Source organism: Scylla paramamosain, unplaced genomic scaffold (genome assembly GCF_035594125.1).
Source record: "Scylla paramamosain isolate STU-SP2022 unplaced genomic scaffold, ASM3559412v1 Contig27, whole genome shotgun sequence".
NCBI classification, from domain to species: domain Eukaryota; kingdom Metazoa; phylum Arthropoda; class Malacostraca; order Decapoda; family Portunidae; genus Scylla; species Scylla paramamosain.
The window spans coordinates 405,001-417,643 of record NW_026973692.1 but is presented as its reverse complement, the minus strand read 5'-3'; the positions used below and the strand labels follow the sequence as shown (position 1 = coordinate 417,643).

Genomic DNA, 12,643 nt, shown 5'->3' with positions numbered 1-12,643 from the left:
AATAAACATGACTTCTGTCATTACTTACTGTACCCACTGTATATAATAACTTAAAAAGACTCTGTCATTACTTACTGTACCCACTGTATATAATAACTTAAAAAGACTATGTTTAAAAACTTGTTCATCATTTTACCAACCACTTAAAAAAGACAACATTATATAAAGAAAAAATATATCTATATTAGTATAAAAAAGGCAACTTAAGAAGCCAGGGTAAGAATTCATTACCCCTAAACTGTGACTGGTAGGGCCTGAGGCCTGAGATGCTACGACATCATCTTGACAAATGTTTAAGTTACAACCAATCTTATTTGATGATGAAGATAAGAACATGAAATCATAATACAATATGAGATTTATCTCCTTCATTAATTCCTATGCAAAGATTACTTTTGCTCCTTTGTCTTTCCAAGGAGTGCTAACCAAGATGTTTTAACTTATTCTGCACAGTATTTCAGTTCATAGACAAATGATACTACCAACATCTATATCCCTTCTCTGAATTCTGCAAGATAAAAGAATAGATTATGACATTATATAGGTAAGTATGAATTACTAGCATGTTTCTATTATCTACCTAACACATCAAAGGAACAATTAGCAAAATGATTTATAATGGTTCTTTATGGAGATATATTTTATGACATCTCTTACATTGGTTTTGATGCCTCTGCTTGGTCAGTCTGAAGCTTTTCTCCACCCTCCACCTCCATCGTGCAGTAAACTATTCTGTTTGGTGGTAGATGTTTGATCTCCCGCACCTCCATCACCAGCACCTGCCCAGAGAAAAGTTAATTAAGCATTGATGATACAATGCATTCAATAACACTAACACACAAAAGAGTCTTATACATCTATGAGACCTGCCTTTAAAATTTTCAACAAATTTTGATATATATGTTTGTACTTGCATGTACAAACATGTAAGTTTGCAATATAAGTTTTAAACTTATTAATGATGCTGCATGCACACCTGAACTAATTTAATTTTGTATTAATAAACAATTACCTACATATCTATTAATTAATCACCTATCTAATTATCTATAAATGATGGAAATTTATTTACCTATCCATCTAAATATCTATTGAGGAGATGCATTTACAACGCTCACTAAATCTATGCACCTCTGGAGTTTAACTGAATGACGCAAGTTCATTAAATATCACAGTACTTCCGTGATAAACCTATAAATCACAGATCAAAGTTTGACTGTCATGATATTAATAATGTGATAATACTTGCCTTCAAAAATCATCTATTTGTATGACATAATATGTCATACTTACTCATTGTAATCAAGATATGATATTTTGTTTTATATATAATTTATGTACTAGAGAATGGTAATATATTATATTACCATTCTCTAGTACATAAATTATATATAAAACAAAATATCATATCTTGATTACAATGTAATCAAGATATGATATTTTGTTTTATATATAATTTATGTACTAGAGAATGGTAATATATTATATTACCATTCTCTAGTACATAAATTATATATAAAACAAAATATCATATCTTGATTACAATGAGTAAGCCAAAAAATCTTATTTTAGCAGTAAAACTTGTGATCCACATCTATATAGACTTAAAAATATTATATGCCATGACTTTCAAGACAAAATATTAAATATACAAAATTAAGAAAAAATATTCTGAGAATGGTAACTTGCAAATATGGCAAAGTAGTTTGCATTGTTACAGGAAACAAAATTGTCAGTTACATAATGAGAACAAGTTCCATTCAGAAGTCACGAGTCAATTAATTTTTGGTCCTCAATTGCTTACAGATTATATAAAATGAAAATTAAGGAAAAGATATTTGGTTATGGCAATTGTGAAGTTTGAATGAAGTGTCATATTTGTAGATCTGATGAAAATCTAATTCAAACTAGGATTGTATATTCCATTTGCAAGTACCTGTTTATATAAAAACAAAAGCCTAGCAGTCTTGCAATTAGCATACTTGTCTCACAAATGCAATCTTGGGCTGAAGTTCCTGGCTAGATACAGATAATTTTACTTTATTTTCTTTGATACATAGCATAGAATTAACATAGATCAAATTTTAAAAGTTGTGACCTCTTTATGTGTGTATAGTACTACTGAAGCAAAAGGCTTGCAGTTTTGTCCTATATGCTAAAGGAGCTTGTATTTATATAACTGCAGTGAATAGGACATTAGATGAATTTATATCATCTGCTTTCGTTTAGCTTGCTTAAAGAAAAAATTCATCATACCTGGAACTAATATCATCTCCAATTTCTTTTAAATATCAAACCTACCTGATAAGGTAAACCTCTCAACAGGAAATAAATAATTAGTTTTTAAAAGCCATACAGTATCCATATGCCTTTGATATTCCATTATTTCCTATTAAAAGATTTCATCTATTCATTTGTTATATAGCTTTCTTTACTTCCTCTACTTATCACTATTTGAACTTATCTAATCTTCCTTTGTATCCCATCTGCTTAAAACATAATAAGAGACTGGCTATAGACACATTCTCTTTATTTCTTTCCATGAAAAATTCATCATGTAGTCATGTAGGTGACTAGACCATGGCAGCATAATTCAGTCTTAATCTTCCTTATGCAACTATCAATTCTCTCCTAGAATTTTTCAATTCATGTAATGTCCATGTTTGTCAAAAACTTATAATTTTTTTCAATATTCACATGTGTTAGAGGATTTGTATGCATGTGTTTATCTCACTGTTGTAGTGTACAAGACCTATGCTACATTTATATAGTTCTGTTTCTGTATTTATTAGTTAAGGTTTTCCTTCTATTATGTGAATCCCTTGTTCATATTATCTCTTATAGACTATTTCAAATATCTGCTTTTCTTTGAGGAAGCTGTGAACATAATGCAAGATCATAAAAAAAATTAAGAGAATAAGAGGTGCAAAAATCCAGAAGTGTGGAAGTTCCTACCTATTTCCACCTATAACCCTTAGTCATAAGGTTATCTAATATCTACCTATATCCACCTATAACCTACCTGTATCTACCTATAACCCTTAGTCATAAGGTTATCTAATATCTTTTAAAGCTCCCAACAGACTCAAACATAATAATCTTATTACTATTAAATTTATGCCAGTCATTTACCACTTTATTAAAAAAAAAAAATCTTATTTCTTTTCAAATCTATCTTTATCAAACTTGAGCACATTACTTTAAGTTACTAACACTGAAGATTTTGCCTACAATATCTTTATCATATCTCTCATGTCACTTGAAATGCAACAGAAAGACTACAAACTACATAGGTTACAAGGTAAAACTGGGAAAAACACATGGGAGAGAGAGAGAGAGAGAGAGAGAGAGAGAGAGAGAGAGAGAGAGAGAGAGAGAGAGAGAGAGAGAGAGAGAGAGAGAGAGAGAGAGAGAGAGAGAGAGAGAGAGAGAGTTGGGAAAATGGTTAGATTAGATGGAGGACATGCATATGTAGGAAAAATGAGATTGGGATAGGATGGGGGAAGAAAGGTCATTCAGGAAGGACATCAGAAAGATAGAGGAAGAGAAGAAAGATGGAGAAATGCAGCATGGCAAGTGTGTGAAGCAGAGACAGAACAGGACAATGTGCACTGGAGAGACAGGAACATTGCAGGATGGACAGAGGGTTGGAGAGAACATCAGGTGAGAATGGGTGAGGCACATGTAATCAATACATAATTGGGTAAGGTAGTCTACTGTCTATTCCTGTAAAATAGATAAACCAAAGATAGACAGGATTTAATGATGTGCAGTTTGTTAATAATTACATTACTCATAATTCAACAGTTCCAACCTGGGTGTGCCCATTTTCAGAGTTAGATTCCTTGGCACTAATTTTAATTTATCACTTACAGCCAGCTGTTTTGTTTATGTTCAGGGTAATACAGCATTCATACAAATATTGCTTATTTTTAGCTTATATATATATATATATATATATATATATATATATATATATATATATATATATATATATATATATATATATATATATATATATATATATATATATATATATATATATATATATATGCTTGTGAGAAGGGCTTGTCCATATGGAATTTTATGTCACAGGACAGCATAGACATGTAAATAGACACACAGTAGTGACAGCATTCTTTTATTCTTTGTTACATTTTGATAAACACAATCTCATCTTCAGGCTATCAACTAAAACCAGGTAAAAATTATTAAACCACTAAAAACACACTTATCTTATGAAGAGAGGGAGGAAGCTACAGTCCTCTGCTGATAACCCAGCCAGCCATTCACCTACGGAAAGAGCTCAGAGTTTGTACTAACCAATCATTGGATAGAACTGAGACCACTCATACATCACACACTGGGACAGTGAGGTCACAACCCCTTGGGTTACATCCCATACCTACTTGCTACTAGGTGAACAGGGGTTACAGATTAACAGATTGCCTTGTCGCATCCAGGACTTGAACCTAGACCTTCTCAGCTGTGAGCCAAGTGTGCTAACCACTACACTACACAATGTGTGTATCCATATGTTGGTGTACAGGAGATAAGGTGCTACTAGGTGAACAGGGGTTACAGATTAACAGATTGCCTCGCCGCACCCAGGACTTGAACCTAGACCTTCTCAGCTGAGAGCCACGTGTGCTAACCACTACACTACACAATGTGTGTATCCACTTCAAGGGAAGTGCTTTTAGTGTTTATATGGTTTTTACCTGTTTTTAATTGATAGCTTGAAGATGGGATTGATTGTTTTTTTCCCAAAATGTAACAAAGAATGAAGGAATGCTGCCACTACTGTGTGTGTATGCTCTCTCTCTCTCTCTCTCTCTCTCTCTCTCTCTCTCTCTCTCTCTATATATATATATATACAGTGGGAAATGTTTAAATGTTATGATCACCTTCAGTTTGGCAGTAAGTGGGTTACTCTTTTCTGTGTCACTCTGTAAGACTTCCCTCACTAAATCAGTGATAAAGGGAATACAGTATCTTCTAATAAGTTCCATGTCAATAAGTTCATTCATTGCATCCATTCTGGATAAATAATTTCTGAGCTAGAGATGTTGTGAAACGGCCATCTTGGCTGTGGGAGCATCTGTCGAAAGCCACTAAGACTGATTAACTGTTTGAGTTTATTGCCATAAATAGGTTTTACAATACATATGTACAATGAACATTTGTGGCATTAGTCTGTTGAGCATTTGCTCCCTAGAGGACAGAAGATAAACATACCTTATTGCAGTATGGCGAGTGCAGCAATACATTTTAATCATACCCTAAATATTCCTTATTGATATGTGAACATACCTAGGATATCTAATTATTCATAAGAAAATCGTATCCTAACAGTAAAACATGCATAAATTTGTCTCAAATTTTGCCTCTGTAAATCATACAAATATTTTTTTTTATTTAACTTTAAATGTATTGAAATTATTTAATTGTTTTCACATCACATGGAAATCCATTCCAGCATTGTGGCCCTACATGATGTATGGAGAATTTATATAGTATTGTACATGACTGAGGTAAAATCAAATCAATATTATTTCCCCTTGTGCCTTGACCATGATGAAAAACCTTAAATATTCTTGTATTGTGGTTGCTGTTATTTAAATCAATAAAAATACTAAGTAGCATAAAATACTTCTTGACTAAATCAAATTTCAACAACCATAGTTTGTTAAACAGCACATCAGTGGGATCATATTTTCTTTAAAGCAAACTGTTCTGATCAGTTTCTTTTGAGATACAAAAACATTTCTTATAAATACAGGCCAAGAACATCCCGATATAGCAACACAAAAGGCAATATAGGGATAACAAAGGGAATAATAAATATTCTGTAATACCTTGATAGTAAGGTTGCGTCTAACCTATATATAATTCCACATGTTTTTGATAAATTTGTGCAAACAGACTGTATATGATCCTTCCAAATTAAATTTTTATCTATACTAACACCCAATAATTTAGTACTAGTAATTTGTTGTAGTTCACACCCTCTTAAAGATACTGAACCAAAATTATAAAAAACCAAACGACTTTGTAATAGTAAATAACTAGTCTTTTTTATGTTAACAGATAAATCATCTGCCAAGACCCAACTTGATATCTTTTCTAATTCATTATTCACTTTTGTATGTAACTAATCTAATGTTTTATCTGTCATGAGGAGATTAGTGTCATTGATTAATCCATTATACACTGACTCCTATGAGGAAAGTAGTTTGGTTTCTGAATATTTTAGATTTTAAATGGCATTCAGGAACAAATTAAGTTCAAGAAACGAGGTTCCATTGTATGTAAACAAGGTGTTCCAGAAGGAAAGTCATATATGACTTGAAAGATCAAGTCATTTTAAGTGGGACATATTCTTTGGTCAAATGCTCTTAATACCATGGTTTAGAAATTACAGGGCATTTTATTATGTATGCACTAAGAGTTGGTGAGAAGGAGTGGGGAGAGGGCAGCAAAGGTGGACATTGGCACCATAAGGATGATATTTCATTACATATCAATGTTTTCATAAATAAAGATATAACTGAATTCAAGAACACAATGCATCATTGTAGTAAATAATAGCTAAAAAAACATCACATGCCATATGGCAACAGTGACCAGCTGGACATTGTGGGATGGCCTGCGTGCAGCTACTTGCTACTGATACACATCCATATTCAAGTGCCCTATAATTTCTAAACTATGGCATTAACAGCATTCAACTACAGAATATTTCCAACTTAAAATGACTTGATCTTTCATTTCTGAGAATATGTAACATCCTGTGAGTGAATATATATATATATATATATATATATATATATATATATATATATATATATATATATATATATATATATATATATATACACACACTAACAGAATTACCTGGCATTGCCTGGGTAAAATATCAGTTTATTACACTAAGTTAGTGGTTTGCCCAGCAAGACAATCATGCAATTTTCATTTACAGCAGCTAGGGTACACGTTAATGAACATGATTCATTCCAAAGTAGTGTTCGTTATGGCAAATGTGCACTATGGCAAATGAAGAACCTATGGGAAAAAATTAACGGAATCCAGGAAACCAGAAAATAATTTTAAAAAATTCCACATTTAAAAAAATATATATCAAAATGAACACATTTGCACTGCTACATTTGAGATAACACAACAAATACATACAGTACCCTCCCAAGTTTTGCACTTAGTCCTAAATTCTTACTATCCTGAGTTTCATGCATTATCACCACAAATTTCACATTGCTTCAAGTATCAGTCACATTTACCTACTGTCTGCATCATGTGCATATATATATATATATATATATATATATATATATATATATATATATATATATATATATATATATATATATATACTCGTATATATATATATATATATATATATATATATATATATATATATATACAGTAAACTCCCGATAAGTTGGAACCGTCTCTCTCTCTCTCTCTCTCTCTCTCTCTCTCTCTCTCTCTCTCTATTTCTTCTCCTTTTGACCTTTTCCAGAGAACTATTTCACCTCTCTCCACCACAGGAGCAACTGGAATAAGTCACGAATACTCTCTCCTCTAATATCTGGCTTCTTCCAGATTCTGGTGTCCTGTAGGGCCTTATATGGTACAGGTCCTCCCAGTTATATGATTCATCATTATACTATAATTTGCTTTCACAGTCATTCTTCTTTGCTACTCTTTGCTCACTGTGTGATCAGTTATGCATTGTTTTTTACAATCACCCTAGTGCGCACTCACTCTCTCCAAACACAAGTGTAGTGGCATTTGTTTGGGTGAACAATCATAGCGCCACAATACTCCAGCGGCTAGTATTTCCTGCACTCTCATTGTGTTCGCCAGCTATGTTGTGTTTGGAAGTGCCCGGGATTTACCAGAGATATACGACATCAGTGACTTTAAATTGTCAACCATGGCTTCCAAATGCCTTGCTGGCTCCAATGACTGCCCTATCAAAGCCGAGAAAGCAAGAAGAAACATCAATCTTGAGACAAAATTGGTGATTCTGATGCAGCATGTTGGAGAAGGGGTGAATGTCATTGCACAATTGCTTGGTTTGGCTCAGTCATCTGTCTCCACTGTCTTCAAGAATGCTGCCAACATCAGGAAAGCAGGTGAAGCTTGCACTAATATCCCTTAGCCTAGGAGGGGACATTAAGGCAAGGGATCCTCCAGCCTAAGGAGGGGGGGCAATATGGTCTTGACACTACAGTGAAAGTACAAAAATTATTTTAATTTAATTTTATTTTATTGCTTTATTCTTGTGTTTATCTTATTTTTGTAACATGTTTTATTAATTTAGGCAATAACTGTATTTGCATACAATATCCCTCCCTAAATATGCCTTCACCTGGACTCACTCAGCACCACATCTATGCTCTCTGAAATTTCACTGGCTACTGATTGAACAAAGAGAGATGGGGACCCACACCACCAGGAAGAGAAATGCAGGCCAGAACATGTGATGGGGGTGGGGGGGGAAGAGAGGCCTGCCTCCTGCCCATTGGATGCTCTATGCACTCATCGCTCTCTCTCTCTCTCTGATCACTTATGTTTCAAAAACTCTAGACATTTGGGAGCTGGGTGAAAACAAACTACATCAGGAGGAACATCAACTCTTCACCTGCTCACCCATGCAGTCTTAACTCTCAAAAAGGACTGGAAAGGGGGAAATTGGGTTGGGGAGAAACACTTAAATTTAAACTGTAACTTCCTGGCTCATTCCTCTACCTGTCAGGGCCATGTCCGCATCCCATGCTCCCCCCCCTGTCCCTCTCTCCTCTCTGTTCAGTCCATTACTATTTGTGCAGCATATAACACACCCTCTCCCAAACAATGAAATTTGGAAGTCTTATGACTTATTAAATTTTGGTATAAAGGTGACAATATTTAAGTCCTGGCCTGGGGCAAACAATCGGCCATGACATTGTTGGCCCCTTTAATGTGCCTGACATTGAGATTATCACAGATGGGCATTATAACGATAAATTATCATGATAATTTATCACAATAACGATATCGGGTTATCATTTATCCAATAATTATTCCTCCTGCATTATCAATTCATTGGTATCACCAATACTTTTGGTTCCAAACTAGCAATAATCAATAATTTTATTTTTTGGAATATGAGGATATTGAAGTTTTGAACTTTTGAAATCAAATATAGTTATTTTATTTAAAACAGTACTTTTCATTGCTGAAGAGACAAGATAAACATTGTATTTTAATTTTTCTAAGATCTTTCTAAATTTCAAAGATAAAGATAAAAATAAAGATTTGGATTTATTGATTTTTTATTTAGGATATTGATATTTTTATCGCTAGTATCGGAACTTTGGATATATTGATTTATCGGTTAATGGTTACTGGGTGATGAATTTATTCTGAGTTATCACTAATAAGGTTATCATTATCGATTTAATGGTTATTGTGATAATTTTTTTCATTATTGTGCCTAGCTATAGAGATTGTGCTCCCTCAGCGGCAGCGGCAGACCCCACCAGGTGAGTCTCACATTTTTATATTTGAAGCAGTTTAGAAATTGCAAGGGACTGTGATCTGAGAAAATAGTTACCTTGGGCTCATAGGCAGGCATATAAACTTCAAAATGCTGCTGTGCCAAAATTATACAAAGGAGCTCTTGTTCAATGACTGAATTTTCACAACTTCTGAGTTGTGGTGAACTTCTCAGACAAATAGCAAACAGGATGATTGACTTGATTATCATCTGGCTGTATCAGTACAAGCTGGCATTGACAGCTAAGGCAAAGGGCCTTGAAAAATCAGGTGCCCTTAACACAGGTAGGCTGCACAGCACAGATTTTTCTTCACAAAGGACCCTTGCACTCTCCTGTCTCATTCCAGCAGTCTCCCTTCTACGAGTATAGGAGGTCTGTTAAGGGGACCAGTAAGGTAGAATACCCAGGAACAAACTAATAGCAGTATCCGATTACCCTGAGGATCCTCTGGAGAATTCAACGATAGGTCAGGGTGGGAAACCACCTGATCACCTCCACTTTGGCCTTAGGAGGGGTAACATAAACTTGACCCACAACATATCCCAAATATTGGACTTGGGCCTTAATGAAGTCACACTTATCAAGAATGACTACTAAGCCAGCCTCCTGCAGATGCACAAACAGAGCCTCCACATTATTAAGGTGGTCATACCAGTTAGTGTCACAGATCATCACATTTTTAATACAAATGACAGTGTGGCACACCTTCTACTACTATGTCCATCAATTGCTAGAAATGGGCCAGGACATTTTTGAGGCCATAAAGGATGACCTGGCTCTGATACACAGCACCATTTGCCACAAAGCTAGCAATGTCTTTGGCCCAGTCAGTCAGGGGGACTTGCCAATAGCCCTTGACATGATCAATTTTCATTATGAAGGTGGCTGCCCTAATTCAGTCCACAGAATCATCTATCCTAAGAAGGTGATAAGTGTCAACCTAAGACAGAGAATTTACCTTTCTGAAATCTAAACAAAACCTAACCTGGTCATCAGGGTTAGGCTGGAGGGTGATAGGAGAACTCCACTTACAATAGGTCCATTTGATTAGACCATTATCCAGTATGTACTTCAAATCCTCCTCCAGCAGCTGTTGTTTATGGGGATTTACATGATAGGGAGCCAGTTTGACAGGGGCAGCAACCTCTATATCAATATCATGTTCAACAATTGCCATTTTCCCTGGGACACTGCTGAAGACCGAGGGGTATTTTCCGAAACAGCCTAACATCTCACATTGGCACCCTGGACCCAAGTGACTCAGTTTTTCTTTTAGGAGCTGGGCACTATTCTGCTCCCATTACTCTACAGGCACAGTCTGCTCGGGACAAAAATTATCAGGTTCTTCTCCATCATTTCCCAGAAATAAAACTAAAGGCACCTCTTCCATAGCTGAAACTAAAGGGGTTGGCTGGCTATTCTTATAGTAATAAGAATAGCCAGAGCTGAGTCCACTTCTGCCGATCAAGAGCAGCAACCACATAATCCAATTCATCCGCTTGCTTCTCTACTAAGTAGGGACTGCTGTAGCATGCAGACAGCGGCTATCCTTGGACCAGGAGCAACACCAGCACCTCATCCCTTGAGTGAAACTCCAGTACTTGACCTTCCAGTCATAGTACACCTTCATGTTCTTCTGAGCCTGGCCCAGGTGCGACTGAGCCAACTTGAGAGTTTTCAGCAGATGTTCCTGTGTACATATCACCATTCCCAATAAGGATTCCGGCAAGCCTGAACTGGGACAGTGCACACAGTCACTGAAAATGAGCTGATTTGGAAAGAACCCCAACGACTTAGTAGGTGCCTCTTGCACAACAAACATCACATACAGGACTGCCTCATCCATCCCAATCCTTATATCCTCATCATGGTCTACACAGAAGGCCCTCAACATGGCTCCTTGTGACTGAGGGAGGTAGTCACCAGGGAGAACATGCCTAATCCCCCACTCAGTCATTGTTTGAGCAAACAATTTCAAAATGAAACTAGTCCCTTGGTCTGACTGTATCTCAGAAGGCAGTATAAAATAGATAAAGAAGCTTAACAAGGCCCTAGAAGGTGGAAGATGACCCACTATATCAGTAAGAACCCTGTTGAAGGGAGGGGCAACTGCCAGGATGGGGTGGAGAGGTGCCACCAGTGGCATTTCATTTGGCCTGCCCACCACTTGACAAGTGTGGCAGCACCTAAATACAGTAGCAACACTACCAGCCATGCTAGGCCACCAGAAATTTTTCTGCAGTCTCTCCACTGTCTTTCAAATTCCAAAGTGCCCAGCCATTGGGCCCTCATGTGCCAGTAGCACCAGTGCTTGTCTAAACTTAGAAGGCACTATAACTTGGAGTAACTCTCCTCTGTCCACCTCTCTCCACTGGCAATACAAAATTTTATTCAACAATACAAACTCCTTCTGACCTTTCACCTTTTCACTACACTCACCCACCATGACAAACTTCCTGTCCCTCTGCTACTCCTCAATTAATTCACCAGGCTCAACTTCATCAAGATCCTTTGGAACAACAGGGTCAGGTGGCAGTGGCAAAGCTGACACTCTAGTCCCCTGCAAATCCACCCTTAAATATACAGAAATATCCCTCCCTAAATATGCCTTCACCTGGACTCACTCAGCACCACATCTATGCTCTCTGAATTTTCACTAGCTACTGCTTGAGCAAAAAGAGAAGGGGATCCATGCCACCAGGAGGATGCACACAAGCCAGAACATATGATGGGGGAGAAGAGGGAAGGGGGTGTGAGAGACCTGCTTCTAGCCTGCTGGATGCTCTAAGCATACATTGCTCTCTCACTCTCTCTGATCACTTATGTTTTGAAAACTCGAGGGACATTTTGGGGGCTGGGGAAAAACAAACTACACCATGGGGAACAGCAACTCTTCATCTAGACATCCCTGCAGTCTCAACTCTCAAAAAGGACTTGAAAATTGAGTGGGGAAGAAACACTTTAAATTTATACAAGTTTTACTGTAACTTCCTGGCTTGTTCCTCTACCCGCCAGTGATGCATCCACGTCCTGTGCTCCCCCTTGTCTCTCTCTCTCTTCCTCTCTGTTCTGTCCAT

General features: G+C 36.4%; 1 protein-coding gene across 1 annotated transcript in view; it reads right to left on the bottom strand.

Annotated features, from left to right (window-relative positions):
- The window catches only part of LOC135097639 (calcium-dependent secretion activator-like), a 267,744-nt gene that overhangs the window by 129,915 nt on the left and 125,186 nt on the right, over positions 1 to 12,643 (bottom strand). The window contains exon 8 of the mRNA XM_063999592.1: positions 658 to 779. Coding sequence (XP_063855662.1) covers positions 658 to 779 — 122 coding nt within the window. The remainder of the gene's footprint in view (positions 1 to 657; positions 780 to 12,643) is intronic.